The sequence below is a fragment of the Emydura macquarii genome, unplaced genomic scaffold (assembly GCF_026122565.2).
Source record: "Emydura macquarii macquarii isolate MOO-44397 ecotype Brisbane River unplaced genomic scaffold, CSIRO-AGI_Emac_v2 contig_1027, whole genome shotgun sequence".
Taxonomy (NCBI): domain Eukaryota; kingdom Metazoa; phylum Chordata; order Testudines; family Chelidae; genus Emydura; species Emydura macquarii.
In genome coordinates this window covers 13407215-13431971 of record NW_027131164.1, presented here as the reverse complement: position 1 = coordinate 13431971, position 24757 = coordinate 13407215, and the positions used below count along the sequence as shown (strand labels likewise).

Genomic DNA, 24757 nt, shown 5'->3' with positions numbered 1-24757 from the left:
CTGAGTAGTATGGTAATATCAGTAATAAGCAGATCCACTCTTACATCACAGAACGTCAACTGATTTTCTTGAAGTAATTCTAATAGTAAAGGCACAGCCATGCACTTTGACAAGAAAGAAAGGAAGGGTAGGTGCCATCATTGACAAAGGCAAACTCTAGCAGAGGAAAAACATAATTTGTGAAGAAATTATGCTGGGTTTTTTCTTGTGGCTACTTCTTCACACTTCTGGAGGAAGATAGTTTATGAAACCACTTGATATGAAACTACTGTGATCATTTTGGTTTCTTTTTTAGTTTGTCATTAAATTTCTTTCATCAGTTGTAATGTCTACTAATTATTAATAATGCCCAACTGTCCCTTCAGGTGTTTGGAATGTAGAATACCTGTCACTGATGCTGGAGTATCAAGGTCCAGGATGTTGACAACAGAAAAACAAGGTTACTTTCCAGTAACGGATGTTCTTCAAGATGTGTTGCTCATGTCCATTCCACTATAGGTGTGTGCACGCCACCGTGCACTAGTTTCCGGAACTTTTTTCTCCTTAGCAGACCCTGTAGGGGCAGGTCTGGTGCCTGCTGGAGTCACACGTGCATGCCACGGTATATGAGACACTGCCGGCCCTACGCCCCCTCAGTCCCTTGTTTCTGCTAACTCCGGCGGCAGGGACGGGGTGTGGGTTGTGGAATGGACATGAGCAACACATCTTGAAGAACATCAGTTACTGGTAAGTAACCTTGTTTTCTTCTTCGAGTGATTGCTCATGTCCATTCCACAATAGGTGACTAACAAGCAATACCTTTGGAGCTGGGTCGGAGTTACCGATGAGCTGCCCTCAGCACCGCTCTGCCAAATCCCATGTCCTCTCTCACTTGCTGGAGGATGGTGTAGTGGGATGTGAAGGTATGCACCGACAACCAGGTGGCGGCTTTGCAGATGTCCTGCAGGGGCACTCTCTCCAGGAAAGCTGTAGACGAGGCTTGAGCTCTGGTTGAATGCGCTGTGATGGTTCACGGAAGCGGCACCCTCACCTGAATGTAGCAGAACTTGATGCAGGACGAAATCCACGAGGAGATGCGCTGGGTGGAGACAGGTGAGCCTTTCATCTGGTCAGCCACTGCTACGAAGAGCTGCGTCCATTTCCGGAACGGCTTTGTACGCTCGATTTAGAAGGCATGGGCTCGTCTCACATCCAGCGAATGTTATCTCCTCTACTCCTCCGAACCGTGTGGTTTGGGAAAAAACACGGGGAGAAAAATAACTTGGTTACAATGAAATAGGGAACCACCTTGGGCAGGAAGACTGGGTGCAGCCTTAACTGCACTTTATCCTTATAGAATACTGTATAAGGGGGATCCGAGGTCAAGGCTCTAATCTCGGAGACCCTCCTAGCTGAGGTAATGGGCACCAGGAAGGCTACCTTTCATGAAAGCATGAGCAGAGAACATGAAGCCATGGGTTTAAAGAGGGGCCCCGTGAGTCTCGAGTGGACCAGGTTGAGATCCCAGGGCGGCACCGGGTCGCGGACCTGTGGATACAGCCTCTCCACCCCCTTGAGGAACCTGACTGACATGGGATGGGAGAACAGGGATCTTCCCTCTAGCAGCTGATGGAAGGCCGAAATGGCCGCCAAGTGAACCTTCAACGAGGCCAGCGCCAGACCCTGGAGCTTTAGCTGGAGCAGGTACTCCAGGGAATGCCCCGGGACTCCACCCAAGAGGTAAACCATTTCCACTTAGCCCGATACATGACCCGTGTAGAAAGTTTCCTGCTGCCCAGCAGGACTTATTGGACCTGCACCAAGCAGGCTCTCTCTCCCTCCATCAGCCACAGAGCCTCCAGGCTGTGAGGTGCAGGGAGTCCAGGTCCGGGTGCAACAGGCGACCATGGTCCTGGGAGAGAAGGTCGTGCTGCCTCGGGAGCGCCATGGTTGGGGGTGATTGAAATGTCCAGCAGCATGCTGAACCAGTGCTGTCTCGGCCAGGCTGGAGCGATGAGTATAACGTCTGCTCTAGCCCTCTTTATTTTCAGTAGGACCTTGGGCAGGAGCAGAATGGGTGGGAACGCTTACATGAGGGTCCCCTCCAGTCAATGAGGAACACATCGGAAATCGACCTGGTCTCGTCACCCTGGAGTGAGCAGAACCTTGGGCACTTCATGTTCCAGGCCGACGTGAATAGGTCGAGTTGGGGAACACCGCACTTTTGGAAGATCGTAGTCACCACCTCCAGGTGCAGCGACCAGTCGTGGCGGGGTAGAAATGACCTGCTGAGGCGATCCACCTCGTCGTTCCTCACTCCCGGGAGGAGAGAGGCCATCAAGTGGAAGTTGTACCTCATGGCAAAGTCCCACAGACAGGTAGCTTCCTCGCAGAGAGCCGAGGAGCGTGCCCCTCCCTGCCTGTTTATGTAAAACATGGCTGCGGTGTTGTCCATCAGCACCTGCACCACTCTGTTGTCAGGAATCAGAGGAACAGCCTGCACGCTAGGCGAATAGCCCTCAGCTCCTTCACGTTGATGTGCAAGCGCCTCTCCTCCCCTGACAAGAGCCCCTGAGTACTCAGGTTGGCGCTGATGTGGGCTCCCCATCCCACATCCGAGGTGTCGGAGATTAGTGTGACTGACGGGACCAGTTCCCTGAACGGAATGCCCTTCAACACTGCCTTGGGAGTTCTCCACCAGTCTTGGGAGGCTAGGACAGGCGGGGGAACTGTGACCACCAGGTCCAGTGGGTTTCTGCTCGGCACATACACCGAGGCCAACCACGCCTGAAGTGGCCTGAGCCTCAGGCAAGCTAGTCTCACTATGTACGTGCAGGCTGCCATGTGGCCTAACAGCTGTAGGCAGTGCCTAGCTGTTGTCGTGGGGCATCAGTGCAGATGGGAGATGATAGAGACCATTGCCTCGAAACATGGCTGAGGCAGGAAGACTCTGGCCTGGGAAGCGTCCAGGGTGGCCCCAATGAATTCTATGCGTTGCACTGGGGTTAGTGTGGACTTCAGCTCATTTATGAGCAGTCCCAGCCTGCTGCACTTGGAGCAAGTGAGGATGACGCTCTCCTGCACTTGGGACCTGGACCTGCACCTGATTAACCAGTCGTCCAGGTAAGGGAAGATCTGTACACCTCTGTGCCTCAGGTGGGCCGCCTCTACTGCCAGGCATTTGGTGAACACCCTGGAGCCGAAGATAGGCCAAAGGGCAGGGCTGTAAATTGGTAGTGGGAGCCAGCCACCATGAAGCGGAGGAAGTGCCTGTGACTGGGGAGGATGGACACGTGAAAGTATGCGTCCTTAAGATCGAGGGCAGCGTACCAGTCTCCTGGATTCAGGGAAGGGATTATGGAGGCTAAGAAAACCATGCGAAACCTGAGTCGTTTGACATATTTGTTTAGATGACGCAGGTCTAATATGGGTCTCAGACCCACTTCGCCTTGGGGATGAGGAAGTACCTCGAATAGAACGCCTTCCCCCTTCTGTCTTGAGGAACCATAACCACCATTCCTATGTTAAGGAGGGTGTCCACCTCCTGCAAGCGGAGTTGCTCGTGAGAGGGGTCCCTGAAGAGGGAAGGAGGAGGGGATTGTTGGGGAGGCGTAGCGGTAAATTGTATGGCATAGCCCCCAGAGACTATCCCGAGGACCCAACGGTCCGAAGTGATCTTTGCCCATTTGGGATAGAAGGGTCTTAACCTATTTAGGAAGGGACGGGGCAGATCCAGGAGAGCAGTAGGGGCGCCACCCTCGGGCGCACCATCAAAACTGCCTTCTACGATTGCCCAACCCCCTGAGGGGCCCCTGCTGGGGGGCTGAGGACGAGCTGGGGGGCTGATTCTGTCTTCTAAACCCCCTATTTCTGTCCCTATTTCTTTACGGTTGAAAGGGCCTAGGCGGAGGCTTTGGTTGCTGCTGCGCCTGGGGCCATGACTACCACCTGGAAGCCTGGGGCGTGTATAGGCCCAGGGAGCAAAGCGTGGCCCTGGAGTCCTTCAGACCGTGTAGCTTCGCATTGGTCTGATCGGAGAAGAGGGCCGACCCATCAAAGGGGAGGTCCTGGATTGATTGCTATACGTCCTGGGACAGGCCTGAGGATTACAGCCACGAGCACCTCCTCATGGAAATGGCAGAGGCTATAGCCCTACCTGCCGAATCAGCAGCATCCCTGGACATTTGGAGCGCTGCCCTGGCCACTGTGATTCCTTCATCCAGGATGGTGGTGAAGTCTGCGGCCTGGTTCTGGGGCAGGGCCTCAGCAAACCGCCTGAGGGAGTCCCACAAATTAAAATTATATCTCCCCAGGAGGGCCTAATAGTTGGCAATCCTGAACTGCAGGGCTGCTGTGGAATAAATTTTTCTCCCAAACAAAATCAACTTTTTGTTGTCTTTGTTCTTGGGAGTGGAACCAGGCTGACTTTGCCTGTCCCACTGGTTGGCTGTGTCTACCACCAGGGTTCCTGGGGCTGGGTGGGTGAATAGATACTCGAACCCTTTGACCGGGACATAATATTTTTTCTCAGCCACCTTCAACATAGGGACGACCGAGGAAGGGGTTTGCTACAGGGCCTTAACAATGTTGAGGACCCTATCAGGGACTGGTAGGGTCACTCTCGCTGGGGCAGCCACCGCCAGTGCATTGAAGAGGGTATCATCGGCCTCCACTAACTCCTTGACCTCCAGCCCCAAGTTAGAGGCCACCCTCTTGAGCAGCTCCTGGTGCACCCTAAATCCTCCAGTGGCACCATGTGGTCCCTGGACACTGCCTCATTCGGGGAGGAGGAAGAGGACTGCTGAGGCATGTCCTGCGGGTGCTCCTCTGCCTGCCGAAGGGATGCACCTGTAGAGGGTCCCTCCATGGGGTCTGACTCCTCGTCCGAGGAGCAGTGTCTATGGGCCTTCTCCTGTGCTGGGGGCATGGACTGCACCCCCGCTAACAGGGTGCGGGCAAACCCCTCGGTGCCAGGGATCTGGAGCAGGAGGTGTCTGAGTGTCGCCTGGCGGACCTTGACTGGTGCTGCCTCTTGGCCTGCACTGCCTCCGGTGTCGGGGACTGACGTCGGCACCGTGAGGGAGACGCCGCATCCTGAGTCAAAGCAGGCCAGCTTGATGACGTTGACCTGGAGCGACTGCTAGAGTGAGGACGCTCCCCCATCCCTGGTGGCTGTCTGGTGGGAGATCTTCATCCCCGTACCGGGGATCTCCACCGCCCTTCGGGGGGACCCAACGCGGGCTTGCCCCGGGACACCAGCCCCTTCTCTCTAGGTGGAAGGGGGTGGGGTGGAGGTGGCGTGGGCAAGGCCAACAAGGCTCTTGCCACCTGAAAAACCTCCAGTGTCGATGGCGGCACTCTCTCACTTCCTGGAGTCGGGGGAGGCTCCCTGCTCGGAGTTGCGGGCACCGGAGAAGGCTCGACAGGCCGTGGCCGGTGCATCTCTGCACTCGACCCTGCCCGTACTGACGGCGCAGGGGAGTGTCCGCGCTCCGTTCGCTGTCTCTTCTTCTTCGGCATGGGAGATGTTGCTCGTTGCCGAGTCGAGCCCAGTGCCAGCAGTGCACTCTGCACCGAGGTGATGTTCGGTGCCGAGGTAGAGTGGGACGGCTCGGATGCTGGGTGGAGCGCCGCCTCCATGCGCAGGGCTTTTAACTGGATTTCTCGGTCCTGCTGAGTCCTGCATATCTTACACTTGTCTTTCCTGTACTCTTCCCCCAAGCACTTAAGACACCGATCGTGGGGGTCACTGAGTGGGAAAGCCTTCCTGCAGGAGGCATATGGCTTAAATCCAGGCGACCAGGGCATGGCCCGGCTGCTCTAAGTCCCTCAGGGACTTCTTATCTAACTACACTTAACACCACTTAACTACTTAAAACTAACTAAACTACTTTGAATAACAAAGAGTTCAAAGAAGGGGAATAGTACTTGCTGTGAGCAAGGCTAGTTCCAGCAACCATCAAGGGCAGAAAGAAGGAATTGAGGGGGCGTAGGGCTGGCAGTGCCTCATATACTGTGGCATGTGCGTGGGACTCCAGGGGGCACCAGAGCCAGCCCTACGGAGTCTGCTGAGGGGAAAAAAGTTCCAGGAACCATGCACGGTGGCGTGCACACACCTACAGTGGAATGGACATGAGCAATCACTCGAAGAACTCAGATTTACATTTAAAAATTGTGAACTGTATTACATTTTTGGGATTCAAGTGTTTCTTTTTTGTATAGTATTTTTATATGCATGACTGACTTTAATCTATTTGGAACCCAAATGAAAAGAGTCCATCTTTGCAGGGGGCCCTTTCCCAAACAGAAGCAAATAAGCAAGAAATTCCTGCAACAAACACTTCCTCCCTTCCCAAAGCAGTGTAACAAACAGGAGCCCACCTTTATACATAGCAGTCTTCTGCAGAGAGATACCAAACGTGAGTGTTTAGAAGAAAAAGGCACCAGTTTTTCTTAAGAATAGTGGTGGGTGCTTAATTTCCTTGCAAGATAAACAACTATAGTATTGTTACAGTGCATCACAAGCTACTATCCAACACTGATGCATGGTACAGTAAACAGGCAACCAGGGCAAGAATACAAAGGATTTTTTCTTCCTTTTCTTTCATCCTCCTTGAGATGTAAAGATTTTGCAAAAACGAAGTTGGCTATAATCACTATCAACAAAATACAGACCTCTGCGGCAAGGCATTGGCATACAGAACAGCCACTGAAATCAGCTAGAGTTTCGTAAGCACAGGGTTAGGCCCCATCTCTGGAAACCTAGGACTGGTTTAAAAAAAGCAAATATACTGAAGTCTATACACAATTCCTGTTATTCTTGAGAACTGCAGAAGCCACAGAAGGTGCCTGGAGCTCGAGTCTAATGATTCATGGGAAACAGATGCCTTTTTGCTCAAGCCAACCTGAGGATGGAATGCTTACCAGTGGCAGGCCTATAAACTGCTCAGGCTTGAGCAAAGGTTTAATTATTTTTTCCTGTGGAACGTTGCTGTCGCTTGTTGGGGCAACATTCTTCACTCAGCTGGGTGTGTATGACACGTCTCTAGTACTTTCTTACTGGTCCCCAGGAAATCACTTCCAGGACCTTTGTTTAAATAATAAAATAAAATAATAATAATAAAGGTGTGTTATTTACCACAGCTGCTTCCTGTACAATATTTTTGAACCGTAGTCAACTACAGTGTCAGAGGGAGTTATGCACTCTTAATACATCACAGAGGGCAAAGTATTTTATTGTTACGGTTTGGGGAATGCATTGCTGGACATTAAAAGAGTTGTTTGACCTTTTTCATTCTGATTGTGGAGGAAGATGTGTACCCTGCCACATCTATATGCCAGATTTAGGGAGGCACATTTTACCAGTATTTTAAGAGAAGAATCCCCAATATCCTGGATGTTACCACTGAAACCAAGAATTTTACCAACCCCGAGAAGTTTCCCACCCTCTCACATAGCTACCATTCAGCAGCTTCTCCTGCTTCCTATACACCATCCATCTCATCTGGGAATGTGAAAGATTTCAGCTGCAGGAGCCCAGGAGCAATCGCTCTCCATCCACAGCCCAGCAGGACAATCTTTAACCCTAAATCCAGGCCTGAGGGTATGTCCAAGAGTGCCCAGCCCGCGTAGACAGACTTGAGCTAGTCTGAGGGGCTCAAGCTAGCATGTTAACAAATCGCAAGTGTGTATGTTGTGGCTTGGGCTCTCAAGCCTACCTACTCCCCTACGCTTCAGAGACCAAGCTCCAGCCCAAGCCATAACATCCACACTGCTGTTTTTAGTGCACTAATTCAAATCCTTCTAGCATTAGTCTGTCTATGCTAGAGGCTGGGCTGAGCGGCTCGGTCCCAGCTCCCTGACAGGATGATAGAGGACAGCCGGAGGAGAAAAGGAAGCAAGGTTAAAGAACTGGAAAATGATTGGGAAAGGCAAACACAAGAACACTGGAAGGGAGTTAATGGGGACAGAAGACCTATAGAGGGGAAAAAAAACCCACTAGATTTTGAGCTCAGCTGTTAAGCAACAAAAGAGAGTAGCAGCCTCCTGGAGAGAGCATGTTAAAATACAAGTAATGCTGATGAGAAAAAATAATGGCCACAAGAGGGGATACATACACTAAATGGAGGGGAACAAGGATGGGAGAAAACAGCAACATGCTCTAGTAGCTAGATGTGGAGTGACCTGAGCTATGTTGGCATCTGCATCCTGCCTTAGGCAAGCTACTGAAATGATGTTTAGAGGTCAGCTGAGAACCCCCCTTTTTCCTCACTCCTTTGTATTGACACTGCACACCCAGCCACTTACTGTAGGCTGTCCTTTAGCATGAAACTGACTAGCATCAGCATGATTTGTGGCCATCAGCTGCCAGACTCCCACCAAGAACAGTGTTTACTAGGAACTTCCTAACTCTGTTTCTCAGTTTTTTAAAAAAGCACTTGCAATATAATGCAGTTGGGCATGCCTGAACATCAGAGTGTTTGCTATGCAAGACTAATAAGCATAAAAATGTGTAATTGCTCTTCTAAAAATAAATCACTTCAGGAGGTGGCATAATATCCTGCAAAACTGAAGTCCAGATTAAACTGCACAGATGAAGTCATATGGGCAAGGTCCACTATTTACTGAATGTGATTCATGAGTTTAACTTAATACACCTTTGATATTAACTATTTGAACAATTACTATGACTGTTAGCAAGATTTTAGTGACTAATTATCTTGAAAATGCCTATTCTATCAAATCATCCCCCATGTGAATTTAATGCATCATTTATTTAGACTATGCATTTGAAGACTGTTGGCACTAGTCCTAATTGTAGCAGAATAGTTTTGTTCCAGTCAAAACTTTCTTAAAAGGGATGGTAGAACAGCTCAAACTTGACAGAGCCAGATTATAAAATGGCTTGGATGAAAACCTTCCGAGTTCCAAAATTCTGTAATTGTCTCCCACTACATACACTTAGAATATACAGGCAGCAGATTAGGTAACTCTGCCATTTTATAAAATAAAAATGAGTTTTAAAAGTTTTGATTCCTGATTGAGTAATTGTACTCCAGACACGCAGTTGTGCATGTGTGGCCTCTTTGGCAGTCAGTTAAATGGAGACTGCTTTCAGTTCACCCTTTCCACACATTATGTTTCTCCCTCCACCTGCACTTCTGGGACAAACAGCCCAAACATTTGTAAGTTTTGACAAAACTTCATGGCTAGCACATCCCAATGCCGCTCCCATTGTAAGGGTCAGACATAGACCTTTAATACCATAGTAGTAACACCATTAAAGATAAATTGCCATTTGCGTATTAAAAGAGGAAAAAATAGCTATGTAGAGCAGTGCTTCTCTGCTAAAACGCTTCTTTCCCAGATCAGACTGAATGGCAGGCTCGCTTCATTGCTTCCCCCAGATTTGTAACAAATGCCAAAGGGTCCAACAACTGCTCCAGTTGTGGTGAGAGAAGTGATGCGCTGACTGTTGTTTTTCAGGCCTGGGCTTCAGAAGTTTTGGGAACTGTGCTTTGGCTTGAAAGTACAAGTATTTGAAGGCCAGGAAGTAGACTACAACATGGGAGCAGCAAAAAGAGTAAGAGTTGATTTAGCGAAGAGAGATGAAAAGCTGTAACTTGTTTTTTTTTTTCCCCACTAAAATACCATTTATATGAGCACATCTTGCAGAATTGTTGGTTCAGATTTATTCCTCCATTGAGCTCAGCGGAATTACAGAAATTAACTAGAGCAGAATTTGGTTGTTTTTTGCAAGTTTTCATGTACAAAAATCTCAACTTTAAATACTTAATCATGACTATTGCCTGTAATTGTCAAAGATAACTAGACATGAGACACACTGGTAATTAGTTTAAGGATTCTGCCACTGAAACCCTGCATAGACAATCTCAACCAAGCTAGAGTCTCCACAGTAGAATGTAGTTTGGCCAAAGACCAAAGTTGGTACTTGTATCTCACCCTTCCCTCACTGACATCTTATTCATCTGAACATCAGCCAAACTGTTATTGTGGCAGCCTTCATTGATCATGACCTTTTACATTCACACACAAAAGGGGTAAATTCCTTGAGTTGCAAATCTAGGACTTCATTTGTCGACTAATGACCTTGAAATTCCAATTCCTCCAACACCACTTATTGGCAAACTTGCCAGTAGAAAAGCACTGGCTCCCAATCAATATATAATTGGTCATGTTCCTTCTTACAAGAAGTAGGCTGTTAACATTGGCTTGGTTTAGTAATGGAGTCTATTAAATGGAAAGGAATTTTGTGAGGCCTGAAACTCTGCAAGTAACATTTTAGATGCTTCAGTGGCTATGGTTTCCCCATTTTGGAGAATGTATTACTAGTAAATGCATTCAGGGTGCTCCTGGAACTCTTGGCTGTTTCAATCAGCCCATTTCTTTATTGACATATGTTTAGTTTCTTTCTACAAATCAATAAAAATACTTAATTCACTGCCTACTCTAGACACCATATGGTGCTTTGAATTATACACCGATGAAGGAAAGGATGGTTCTGAGATGGCAAACGTCCTGCTTGTTTTATCTACAGCTGGTTTTGTAATGAATAGCTGGCTACTGTGCCAACAAAATGAATGTAATGGAATACTAAACTGAGTTAAAAAAGAATAGTAAAGGTTTTGCTTTAAGTTAAAAGATTTTGAAAGAAAGTAGTACATGGCTGTTGAAGTTACTAAATTTTAAACACAGTTACTTCAAGATATAAATGCAGGCTCTCTTCTTTTTCCTGCTGAAGTGAGTTACAACATAGATACCCCACTAGACGTAGGAGGAAACAGTATTCCGCTAGATCAAAATGAAAAACATTAGCAAACTTTTATCCCATCCCATCAATGTTATACTCAACTGCTGCAGAAACTAAGCAACAAGTGAGAACACAATCACTGCATTTCAGGTGGAAGCTATCACAAAATCCATTTAGAATGGCAACAAGATCCATGTTAAGTATGCAGAATTTGTCACACAAGAAAACAGTCTTTTACAGTTGATGGATCAAAGCTTCCTCCTATAATTGTTTTGAATGGTATATATGACTTAGATTAACTTTTGAGGCTTGTTTGTCTACTCCAGTTTTTCCCCTGGAGGCCAGGCTATCTATATAATAGTTTTAAGAATGCTCCCTTACTTATATGGGAACTCCTTGAGAAATGGGGTTTCTGAGCAGTATTACTGACCACATGAACTTCTGATGTCTGAATTCCAACACTCATTTTGGCATGGATAATTGAGGAACAAGGTGATTGAGAAAATTACCAACATCTAAAATTTAACCAACCTGGCCCTTTTCCTTTAAGCCACATCTTGATAGCAAAAGGTTTTATTGAATGAAGCAATAACCCAAGTGACAAATTTAGGATTTTTTCTTAAGTGGAACTAAAAAATGGCTGTTTCTATACAGGCAAATCACAAAGGAAAGGTAGCAGGACAGAAAACAGCTGGCCAGCAGAAAGAAATGCAAGTCAAAGTTAAGTTTTGTTTGTTTTCATATAAGACAGTATCTTGGGAAGAGAGATAAGTGAGCTCATTAATAAATGAGGGGATGAAATTTCTGATGATACAGATACCAAATAGTGAACTGTTTAAATCCATTTTTAAACAAGAAAATAGAGTACAGATAGTTAGGAGATAAGACGTTATAAAATAAGCTAATATTTTATAAGGTAATACTTGTGTATTTTAATGTTTTCCAAGTCAGCTAATTTAGGATGATATGCTTCTGAGGGCATCAGCTAATATTTTTGGAACAAGGAGATATAAAAAGTAGTAGTAAATGTAGTACCAATTTCCAGATTAGTAGTGAGACTCAGGCCTGCTCTAAAATTAGATCTAAAAATTGGATCAATATAGCTACATTACTCCAGGCTGTGAAAAACTGTGTGCCCTGAGCACCGTAGTTACCTTGACCTAACCCCTGGTGTAGGTGCAGCTAGGTAGACAGAAGAATTCTTCCATTGACCTAGCTACTGCCTTGCAAAGGGGTGGATTAACTACATTGATAGAAATCCCCCTTCTGCTGATGCAGGAAGTCTCTCCACTATGGCACTGCAGAGGCACAGCTGCAGCACTGTAGCATAGACATGCCTCAGCTACTATCTTGAAAGTTTAACTTCTGCCTCTAGTAAAATAATGGAGGAAGTGTTAAGTCACCAAAGATCTACAGCAGGGGCTCAAACTTTTTTTTGCAGGGACCCCCTTTGAAAATATTTCAGGTTGTGAGATATCCCCCCCCCATCCCAAAAAGTGATGACGTCCCCACCCCGTCCCACGCCACCCTTATTGGCCATGCGCAGGGTTTGGCAGCACATGATTCCTTCCTAATGACCACTCAAGGGGTCATGAGGTTCTGAACCCATTTGAGAACCCCTTATCTAAAGGGTAGTGAGAAACCATGAGCAAGAAGCAGCATGAGGATAATTCTGCCAGACTGCCTTTTTATTTATTTTTCACAGCATCACAAAGTTATTGGATTAAGGAAATGGATGTAGTTAGCTTTGATTTTAGTAAAGTGCTTAACCATGCTTAATCAATTTGTGCTGGTTAAGACTGTTCAGATTGGGTAGAAACAGTCACAGATACACCTGTTGAAAGCTCAGACAAAACCATACTGTTTAGCAACAGTGTAGTTAGGTAAGTGTGGAAGGATAATCACATAGGTTGGTGCTAGGTCCAGATCTGGCAGAGGAAGTTAAAGAATTTCAAAAGTTAACTTACACGGGGAAGTGGAGATACAGAGGAGAGGATTAAAAAAAAAAAAAAAAAAAAGTTCAAAAATAGGGACAGAAGAAACTAATCGTACTTGGAAAATATGCAAGCTAGTGCATTAGGAGAAAAATCTAGAGACTGATGGAATGGAGAAATCTGTAAAGCAGTAGTGCTAAAAGATGTCAAAGACTAATAACAGAGCTAATGAGAAAAGTTTAGCATGAGATATAGTAGCAAAAAGACAAATACAATTGTGGGCTGCAGTCTGTGTCCCAGAGCAGGAAAACAGTAATTCCCATGAGGCTTGGGTGAGTGTACATATGAAATATTGCAGTAATGTGGTGCCCATAGTTGAAAGACAAAGGGTTGAGGTATCAGAGGACTTCAAGGGATTTAGAAGAGATTTTTTAAATTATACATGAATAGTTTGAGATTCAGGAGATAAATTTGCAGCAGTGGAATATACATCAGGCTTTTAGTGGCCAGGAGTATTACTTGGTATTTAAGTGCTTAGAAACGGTTGTAAAAAAGACAACAGCTATCAGCACAAGTAGCTTCAATAAGGTTTTGGAAGAACAACACATGACACAGGTTATACTTTGAGGATTATCTGTGCCTTTGAACTATTCATATGAATAACTAACTTTCAGGTATTTTCATGCAACGCATTAATATGTAAATACAAAATTAATTCACCTGAACAACTGATTAAGTATGTGTTACAGGTTTGAGGACATATATCCTAGCAAGACTGTCTGCTATAGTTCAGCCCTTAAAGTAATTGCATGGAATTGTTACAAATCAACAGTAAGTGGTTTATAAAATGTAATTTTATTTAATGTTACTTTGCTGTTACATAGGGCATAACATTTTCACAAGGCTTTTTTGGGACTACAATCAATGATTAGCAACACACAATAGTGGTCCAACTCTCTAAATAACAATCACTGGACAAACTTGACACCTTCTCACATGTGCACAAACCTGCATGGAAAAGTACTAATTTTATACTTGAACATGTGAACTTGAATAGGTTTTCCCATTCCAGTGTATTAAGAAATGACATGCACTTTAGTCTGCCAAAAAGCACCGTCTGTATTCCAGCAGTCCCATGCTGCTTTGAGTACATAGTAAAGTGAATACCAGAACTACAAAGGCAGGAGTGTAAGTGACTTTTATTGGGAAGGGATATCAACTTATAAACAGCAGCAACTGAAGACTGAGTAAGAAGAGACCCTCATTTTCACACCAACATACAGTAGCCCCTGCATTATATTACACAGAAGGCAACTCAATCTGTAATTCTCAATCTAGAAATACCAAACTTTACATCTGGCCCAACATTTCCATAACCCTCATGAAAAGAATATACAGTAGCATGTGAAAGTCAGTTACTGAAAGGAAACCCTGCAGAATAAGAGGGAATGTGGAGAATTAAAAAGCTATGTTGAACACTCTTTAGTTGCAATTAACTACATTTTAATATTTTTACTGTAATACAAAACACAGTCAACTTGCAGGAACTGGTTCAGATTTTTGTTTTTAAATACCAGGTACACTTTAGTCCGCTACATAAGTGTTTGGAAATTACTTATGTTTATATGAAATGAAGCTATTAATACTTTTCTACAGCAGTAACCGCACACAGGGAAGGCCAGGACAAACACAAATCAAGGAATGGAGTTTTCCCAAAGCTGCAGTGTGAAAAGACTATAAACTGATTTCCATACACATGGATGGGTTCTCTTTGCTATAGGAAATCCAAGTGGAGCTATAAGGAATGGAGACGTGTAAAAAGGTTTCTTGAGACGGGAAGAGAGAATGACACCCCATGTGCAGTTTAGTTTTCTGCACCTTCTGCAGCATCACATTCTTCTCCTGCACTGTCTGATGTCCATAACTAGAATAATAAGAAAAAAATCCAGATCAGCATGCAAACTTACTCACTTACCAACTTTGTTAGCACCAAATTACCTATTCCTAAAGTCCAGGACTAGATGTAAGGAGTTCTGTTGCTTTAACTTGCAGAGCTTCAACTAGCTTACTGTGAGCATCTTCTCATCCCTGGGGCACAGCTATGTACATAACTGTTTAAGATTTAACTAGCCAAAGTGGACATAATGCTAAACAAATACAGATCTGTGTGTTTAATATATGGCACCCAATTATACTATTGGCACTTAATACATAATCTGTTCGACTGGCACCTCCATAAAAAAAAACAATGTTCTCCAGAATGTGACGATATCCCTCTCTGGTTTCACTTTTAACTCACAAGTCAAGGTCACAATTCCTATTGTTAAGGAAAACTACAGTAAGAAATATTACTGGAGCATATAGCTGTCTCTTAAACAGTTAACATGGTATACAACTAGTGCACCTAAAAAGTTCATTCCAGTTTTAAGTATTAAAAGTCCCAGCAGTATTCCCCATTTAAGTACAGGGAATAGTGCTGGAACCAGTAATACCTTTAAGACAGCACTGAACTTTTTTCATTCGTCTTAATGACTGAAGATTATCATTTTTTTCCACCAGACTTATTGCCCTATCTACTAAATCAAGTCAGGTGCTGGTCTTACAATGAAGGTGAAGTTGTATTTAGCTATATGGAAATTGACTAACATGCTATTGTTTTAGTCAAAACCAAATTTGAAGCTGCCACAGATTAGTTTAATGCAATTTAGTATGAAAAATTAAGTTTAAATTAGACATCAACCTGTGTATGAGTGTAACTCTTCAATACAGCACATAATAGGCCTAAATATCAAGATGCTCAGTACTAGATAAAGACCATGTTTTGGTTTTAATCACACAAATGAGGTTTAAATATAGCTATTATGCAATTACAGCTAATGGAACAATTAGCACATAAAAGGGCAACTTACTGTTAGGTTGTCTCTAAGCAACTGCATGATGAGAGTACTGTCTTTGTATGAGTCTTCGTTCAGTGTATCAAGTTCTGCGATAGCCTCATCAAAAGCCTAGAATAATTAAGTTGTTTTTCATCTTTACATTGAGGTACTGATTATGAATATTCTTATATTAGTGTTACTAAGGGTGGATATTAAAGGGACAATTCAAAATTAATTTTAACCTTTTCTATGAAGACAGCTTTAATAAACAAGCATGCAGCACTGAAGAAAGTAAAAAGATTCAAGGCAAGAAACCTTAAAACAGCACAAATCTTGTATGTTTAAAATTCTTACAGTAATAAATTACTGTAAGCTAAAGTTGACAGTGTCCCTTTAAGTGAGTTGACAGTAGGCACTTGCAAATCAAATACATAAATAAAACAGGATTTTATTGTACAAGACATACTGATAAATGCACATTTAGATTAGCTTCCATTAATTAGAATTACCCCCCTTCCAAAAAAAAAAAAAAAATAAGAAGAAGAAGATACAATAACTTACTGTCTTAGCCAGTGTGCAGGCAAGCTCAGGATTGTTGAGGATCTCATAGTAAAATACAGAAAAATTAAGAGCTAGGCCCAAACGAATTGGATGTGTAGGTTGCATCTCTTTCTTGCTGATGTCAAATGCCTCCTGATAAGCTGCCTGTGAATTTTCTATTGTTTCTGTTGAGAAACAGGAAAATTTCAACATAAAAAACAGGATGATATAAGGAAAAATGCAAGCTGAGCCATACTAGCTTTAAATATTTTAAATACCTCCTTAACAAAATGCATACCCTCTCATTACTTAGGCTGAAACAAACAGTTGCATTGTCTTAATGAAGGTTGTGACAAACTGGTGCAACTGTGAATCGACATTTATAGGTTCAAACTAAACAGATATTACACACACAAAAAAGTTAAGATTAAGGTTGCAAAGTGAAGGACTCAGGATATCCCAGAATTAAAGTTGCCCATGTAACCTTAATTCAGCCCTCTCATGCATATGCATTATGAAACATTTTTTAATTATATTATCACATACCATTTTTCCATAGGACCCTGCCTCATTCAGTGCACAGGATGGATCTGCTCTGGGGATTCATCAGGGTTATTTATTAAAGGAGGTTGGTATCTACAGCACTCCTGCTTCATTTGTTGAATATGTTGGAAGGTGTGTGTAGTAAATAAAGCAAATGATTATAAGAAAAAGAGGAGGTTTTCATGATCAAGGCAGTTTAATACTGCCCTGGAAAATTGGATTCTATCCCTGCTACTGCCAGCATTTCTATGATGGTAGGCAAATCACTTAACCAAACTTTTCACAAGTGGTCACAAGAACTATGTTCCTCATTTTCTGGGTGCACAAACTGAGATCTTGTCATCTGATTTACAGAAGTGCTGAGCACTCATGTCAATGGGAGTTATGCTTTGAACATATGAAGTGCAGAATAATTCTAAGAACTCAATCGGGTATTAAGTGTATCTAACTGTGCAACAAAATTAGTGAATACTTTTGACCATAATCATTATGACTGTTCCCCATCACTAAAACGTGGATAATACTCCCTGCTCCTCCCATCTCACAGGCATGCTATGAAAATAAATTCAAACACTTGTGAAGCTCTCTACTACACACTACAGTGATAACTGCCAAAGAAAATCCCATGAGGAAATAATGGTCTTCAGAGCAGGGCTTGAATGGTGAGCAGTAAAGACAGGGTGCTACCCACTGAGCAACAAGGAGAAAACTAGAAACAGCTTCTCATTTGATGAGCACAATTCATTCTGTGCACTGAACGAGGGCAGAGGTCCTATGGCACAAATAATACGTAATCATGTAATTAAGACTATCATACTGGAACTTATTAGACAGTTTGTAAGCACCTAGAGGATAATAGGGTTGTGAGGAGTAGCCAGCATGGATTTCTCAAGAACAAATAATGCCAAACCAACCTAATTTTATTTTTTGACAGGGTACTGACTAGTGAATATCGGGGATGTAGATGGGATACATCTTGATTTCAGTAAGACTTTTGACAGTCCCACGTAACATTCTCATAAGCAAACTAGGGAAATGTAGTCTAGATAAGTTTGCTAAAAGGTGGATACATAACTGGTGAAAGGCCGCACTCAAAGAGTACACCTTTCTCTGCAGTGTGGGGCATGGGTCACTTGCTGGTTTGAACTCAAGTAAATGGTGAATTCTCTATCTTTAAAGTCTTTAAATCAAGATGTAAGGACTTCAGTAACTCAGCAAGAGGTTATTGTCCTATTGCAAGAGCGGGTGGATAAGGTTCTGTGGCCTGCGATGGGCAAGAGGTCACACTAATGATCACGCTAGTCCCTTCTGGCCTTAAAATCTGAGTAGTATCAATGGTTCACTGTGAAACTGGGAGGGGCATATTTGTTGAGATCCTGCAAGGTATCATTCAATATTTTCATTAATGAATTAGATAAAAGGAGTAGACCAGTGGTTCCCAATCTTTTTGGCTCAATGGCCACAAATTTTTACAACCCTGAAGGGCCACCAATCTATCAACTCAAAAAAATGTATTGACGTATACACCACTGAGGACTACAAATCACTACATATTTAAAGTAAACATTTTGTTGCTACTGTGCTCATTTTTACATTCACTATTTTATACCTACAAATTACTCACGGTGTGACTGTCACTACACACTGAAGCACATGGCCTGGCAGCTAAGTCACGATGGATGTCCTGCTAAGTGCAGGCCAAACCGGAGGGCACTGATTTTTAGGATCCTGCCCCTCTTCACGCATAGTGGGCCCTGGCTGCTCTGCCAGCAGCCCCCCCGCCCACTGCAGCCAGACAGAAAGAGTTCAGTGAGGAGGCTGCCTCCTTGCTGATCTCCTGTCCCCGTGGCTGCAGCAGGGAATCGCATGTGTCCTGTAACCCTGTGTGCTCCACCTGGGTCCCTAGGCAGTGGCTACCCTTCTGCAGCCAGGGGGATGGGAGATCAGTGCTCCCCTCCCTCTGGCTCCAGCAGGCAACTCAGGGCCTAGGAACCCAGGCAGAGTGCTTTGTCCTGCTTCCTGCTGCAGCTGGGGGGAGGGGGAAGAGAAGAAGTTCTGATACCCCATTCCCTTGGCTGCAGCAAGGAGCCTGTACTGGTCTTGTAGCCCTGCGGCAACTTGCTCTCAGCGGGAGGGGAGTAGCTGGCCATTTTGAAAAACCCTGTGGGCCCTGGGTTGGAACCCCTTGTAGTAGAGAGTAAGCTAATAAAATATGTGGATGAACCAAGTTGGGAGGGGTTACCAGCACTCAAAGTCAGGATTAGCATTCAAAATGATCTTGACAAACTGGAGAATTGGTCTAAAAATCAACAAGATGAAATTCAATAAAGGCAAGTGCAAAATACTTCACTTACCAAGGAAGAGTCAAGTGCACAGCTACAAATTGGGGAATAACTGGCTCCGCAATTGTACTGCAGAAAAGGATCTGGGGACTACAGTGGATCACAAATTGAATATGACTCAATGTGATGCAGCTACAAAAAAGGCTAATGTTCTGGGGGTTTATTAAGAGGACTGTTATATGTAAGACATGGAAGGTAGTTGTCCTGCTCTACTGGGCACTGGTGAGGCCTCAGCTGGAGTGCTGTTTCCAAGTCTGGGTGCTACACTTCAGGAAAGATGTGGACAAAGAGTCCAGCTACAAAAATGATAAAAGCTTTAAAAAACCTGAGCTATCAGGAAAAATTAAAAAACTGGGCATGTTTAGTCTTGAGAAAAGACAACAGAGGGGAGGGGGGGGGGAACCTGATAAGTTTTTATAAAAATCCTTAACATATTTAAAGAGAACAGCAATCAATTGTTCTCCACATCTACTGAAGGTAGGACACACAGTAATAGGCTTAATCTTCAGCATGGGAAATTTAGGACCAGATGCTGCACGCGGTGGAGGGAAGGGGGTGCGGGCGACGACCTACTGCAAGAGTAGTTAAAACTCTGGAATAGGCTTCCAAGGGAGGTGTTGAATCCCTATCATTGGAGCTTTTTAAGAACAGGTTAGACAAACCACTGTCAAGGATGGTCTAGGTATACTTGGTCCTACCTCAGTGAAGGGGGCTGGACTTGATGACCACTTGAGGGCCCTTCTAATGCTATATTTCTATGCATATGCACAGGCAACCTGAATTCCGGCATTAACTTTTGAGTGCTTGGCTTTGCAACCTTGGAAATTGTATTTTAACCATTTGTGTTTAATTTCCTTGTTTTTTAAAAACCAAACTAAAAGCAAATTCCACCCTGTGGCATCATATTGACACCCACATGGGTCATCAGCAGGAACCATTAGATTCACCACACACCTCTGCCACTTGAGCTAATGGAATAACTGATATGTATCAGTAATAGGTCGTCATCTCTGTGGACCAGCTCTAGAGGGGGATAAGACATTGCCAATAGGTTTCACAGGAATGAACTGACAGGAGTGGAATAGTGAGAGTCAGGAATTGTGCCCCCCCCCCGAATTTGGAGGTGTATGTGCTTTAATGGGCATATTTTTTTTCTTCCTGCTTCCCCTCTCCACCAAAGCTTGACCCCTTTTGCCACATACCCTCCAACCTGTCCCATCTCTTCCTCACACCTGGCTCCTTGTTCCAGTTCCAATCTCTTCACTCAGACCCAGTCTCCATTCTTCAGACTTTTCATCTCTCCCCTACTCCAGATTTCCCTCCTTGGCTCTCAGTGTGTCCTCATCCTGAGAGTTCCAGTCTTCCTCCCCATTCCTGCCAGTCTCCAGCCCCAGTCTCCTTGTCCCAATATACTTTCCCATGCCACCATTCCAAAGTTCTGGTTTTTGTCTCATCTGCATTATAGTCAGGCAGCTTCTTCCTCTATGCTGCCTGGGGCCATCAGGGGGATCACTGAGAGGACAGGAGACAGTTAACACTCCCATTTGAGGTGCATGAATCCAGGCTGGCATGCAGCAGCCCAGAGCTGCTGTTACAAGGAAAGGGCTGCTCAATCCCGGGCTGGAGCATACTCAATGCAGATGGAACCTTCAGTGAAGTTAGCTGTTAAAAACTAAACAGTCTCTATTGAACATGTGAGAAGTACAATTTTTCAAAGGCTTATAATTTAGCCAAATTTGGGTAGATAGTCACAGGGATGGGAAAAGGTACACCCCTGACACAAAGGCCACCTCCTGCCAAATTTCAAGTCGGTGCTCCAAAGCTTTTCAAAGAAAAGTCATCAGAATTTTATTGCATTGGCAAAGTATTTTTCTCTAGAATTGTTTCTGGAAACTGCTGAACCATTTTGGCTGAAAATTTCTAATTGAATTTAGCCTGAGGCAGACAACTGACACAGAAAATTTTAATCTAAATGGTTAAAGTTTGACAGTTATAAGCCACTGAAAACGGTCTTATTATGGGAAGCGTCAGGGAATGTTAATACCATAGGCACAGCTGGTGGCCTTGCCTATAGAAGTATCCACATAGGGATTTGCATCAGTTTAACAAACTGGGTTGTAAACCAAGTTAGAACCAGTGCAACTTCTGTGCTTAGACAAGCCCTTATATTAATTTTTGGAGATTAAAATGTAAGTCAGACTATCATCATGGAAGCTGAACAAAGATAGTGTTCACAGTTTGATCATCATTGAATGTAGCCTTATACAAAGATTTTTTCCTTGATACTATGTTGCTGGCTTTGACTTTCTGCTACAGTCCTGTTGGGGCCAAAGGCTTTAAAAGTTTTAGACTTAGTTCTCATTTACATTGAAGGCCTCTTTATACCATTTTACAGTTGGACCCACTTTGAAGTCCCTTTATACTGCCAGAAAAGTGTAATGAGGCCTTTGTGTAAACGATAATCAGCTCCACATCCTTTCCTCACAGCTGGTTTAAATGGATTCAGCTGCAACTGGCTGACACCTATCAGCAAGCCAGTCTGTTCAATGGCCAGTCAGAGATCTTGATAGCCCAGCTCCTGAGGGACTGGCAAACTCCCTTCTCTATCATGGCAGAACTGCAGGATTAGCTTTTGGTTTGAGTTGTGTGAAGTTAGCACTAATTCTTAATATCTGTCCAAGTTTTTATACTGTCCTTGCTGTGGCATCTAGGTACCTTACAGCATAGTTCTCTTACTCATTCCAACATGTCTTCTGAACATCTAGTTTAACTGTTATGGTGAACAATTTTCTATGGTCCAGAGAACAGGTGTTGACTGCTTACAGTGTCAGGATACCCTGTATCAAGTGACAGGAAGTTTTCTTACACCCAGCAGTAAGCCCTAATGGCTGCTGAGGTTTCTGAGGGGCTATGTTCCTTCAAGATCACCATAAGTAAACAGTACACTCCTTTTTTCATTCTAGTCTATCTCTATTAGCATGAGACAGCAGCTCACCATATATTTTCTTGACAGCGTATTGGATTACTATTACTCTAGTATCACTTTGTCCATTTAGATAGTAATTTTAAACATTTGTCATCTTACTCATGGTATGTCTACACTTAAAGCATTACAGCAGCACAGCTGACTGCTGTAGCACTTCACTGTAGACACTACCTACAGGGACAGGCGGGATTCTCCCATTTGCATACGTAATCCACCTCCTCAAGAGGGAGTAGCTAGATTGACAGAAGAATTTTCACATCCCTGAGACACACAGCTATATCAAAGTAAATTCTTAGTGTGCACCAGGCCTCAGCTGACTTAAGGAGTCTTGACTTGACAGTTAAGTTTTGCCCAATTAAAACTACTTCAAGTTGGTAGTGTCAACATTCCTGGAGAGAGAATCCAGACAGAAAGATTTAGCTTCCTCTTTCCCTATCTTTAGCCCACTTACCCCGGTGAAAAACAAAAATACAAATATAGCATAATTAAATAATTAAATTTCAGATAAGCTGTTTTTTCAATAGCTATTCACATGGGAGAAGGTGGGGGAAGGTAATACTACACTAAATTCCATTCCACCATATAATGAAGTCTTTCAGTGCAGAAAACTTCAGGTCCATTAAAAGTCACCCTAAACTTTGAAAATTGGCAGATATCAGATCCAAACCCTGTCCTCCCATTTTATTGGGTGCTATATGAGTTATGATTCGGTGCATTCTAGGTCCCCTTTCGTCTCCGCACCACCTCAAACAGAAGTAAGTGTTAACTACTGGAGCATGATTGAACACCATATGCTTACGTTTTCTGTCATCTCCACATGCAACTTCAGCAAGGTATCGGAAGTAGTCTCCCTTCATCTTCAGGTAGAAGACCTTGCTCTCTGGATTAGTTGCATTAGCTATTAAAAATTTGTCCAGCAGCTCCTAAAGCAGGAATAGGAGACATTAACATGTTGCATGCACTGCAACGGAAGATCCTCCAAATACAGATTTAGCTAAAGTATTTAGCTCAAAGAAAGAGTAAAAACTGGATAGTATTTAGAAATTCTTCAATGTCTTTTAGACAAACATTCACTTAATGATCACACTACTTGCATAGTAAACGCTAAAAAGGCTAGAAACATTTTATAGTCTCCAGTTTAGTGAACAGTCTAAAACGTTGTGGAAAGAGTAAAAGTAAGTTAGAAAAGTGCACAATCTAGTAGCAAATGGTAAGCCTGCATATATGCTTATTCATTAAAAAAGAATCCATTCATTCCAATGGAAAATAATTTCAACTGAAGATTAGTCTGAGACCAGTCCATTTCACTGGAAAAAAACAATGCATTAGAAATTCAAGTCTCTTTAAAAAGAGAAAATGTTTAGTTTCCACTACATGGCCAAAATCTGTGAACAGGATTTTATTTACTGTTTTAAGTGATATTCATTAGTCACTTATGACTGAATACTTAGATATGGGGTATCAGCTTGTCTGCCAATTTGTTGTAGGTATCCTGCTAACATGACATCCAGATTCAAATGAAAGCTTGCTTCCCACAGAAAACAGTTTCTAGTCCTCATGGTTATAAATATAACCTTAAAATATGAACATGTGTCTGAGCCTGAAGAATGCTGTATAAACCTGAAACAGCTCAAACACATGAACTACCCCAGTAATCTTAATGGGGTGTTAACTGAAACAGTGGAGCAATTTACAAGCCAAATGTTCAAAGGTACATATGCATCATGTATTCTTCATTTGTAGATGACACTGATTCAGAGTGTTTAAAGGCCAGAAGAGATCATTAGGCTGTCTGACCTCTTGTACACAACAGGCCACTAAATTATACCCAGTATCCTGGTATTGAACTCAGCTTGTGGTTGGCTAAAGCATATCTTTCAGAAAGGCATGCATGCAGTCTTGATCTGAAGATTGAGATGGAGAACCCACATTGTTCCAATGGCTAAATCAACTTCACTGTTAAATTCAAAATTAGAAGAAATGCACACATTTTTGTCTGGTTTCAACTTCCAGCCATAAGTTCTTGTTATGCCTTTCCCTACTAGATCCCTTTAATACCCATATTCCCCCCAGTACTTTCACACTAATCAAGTCACCTCCATCTTTTTGATAAGCTGAAGAAACGGAATTCCTTAAGTCTCACTGCAAGGCATTTTCTCCAGCCCTCGAACCAACTTTCTGGCTTTCTGCTCCCAAAATCCTTTTTAAAAAAAAGAAGTGGGCACTGGAACTATACATAGTGTTCCAATATCTGTCTCACTAGTGCCATAAACAGAAGTAAAGATCATCTCCCTAGTCCTACGTACTCCTGTTTATACATCCGAGGATCACATTAGCCCTTTCTGCCACAGCACTGCAATGGGAGTTCATGTTGAGTTGTTTTTCCAATATGACCCCTAGATCCTTCTCAGAGTCACTGCTTTCCAGGACATAATCCCTCATTCCGTAGGTATGGCCTGCACTCCTTGTTCCCACATGTATGGCTTTACATTTGGCTGTATTGAAACATTTAGTTTGTATGGGCCCAGTTTACCAAGTGATTCAGATCTCTGTGTGACTTACCTGTCATTTACTACTCAAATCTGTGTCATGCTCAAATCTGCTCAGCAGTGATTTCATATTTACTTTCTGATTACTAATGAAAATTTTAATTAGTACTAGTACCAACGCCTGCTGAACCTCACTGGAAAGATCCCCAATCTGATGATTTCTCTATTGAATTTTTTTTTTAAATCTGTCAGTTACCAGCTCTTAATCCATTTAACATGTTCTCATTTGATAGTGTA

At 43.5% G+C, this 24757-nt stretch overlaps 1 protein-coding gene across 1 annotated transcript in view; it reads right to left on the bottom strand.

Moving 5' to 3' along the window:
- Window positions 1–13520: 13520 nt before the first annotated feature.
- Window positions 13521–24757, bottom strand: part of YWHAQ (tyrosine 3-monooxygenase/tryptophan 5-monooxygenase activation protein theta) — a 37508-nt gene continuing 26271 nt past the window's right edge. Inside the window, exons 3-6 of the mRNA XM_067544783.1 lie at window positions 22771–22894; window positions 16122–16285; window positions 15594–15689; window positions 13521–14608 (exon numbers count right to left, since the gene is read on the bottom strand). Of these exons, the coding sequence (XP_067400884.1) occupies window positions 14549–14608; window positions 15594–15689; window positions 16122–16285; window positions 22771–22894 (444 nt within the window). The 3' untranslated portion in view covers window positions 13521–14548. The remainder of the gene's footprint in view (window positions 14609–15593; window positions 15690–16121; window positions 16286–22770; window positions 22895–24757) is intronic.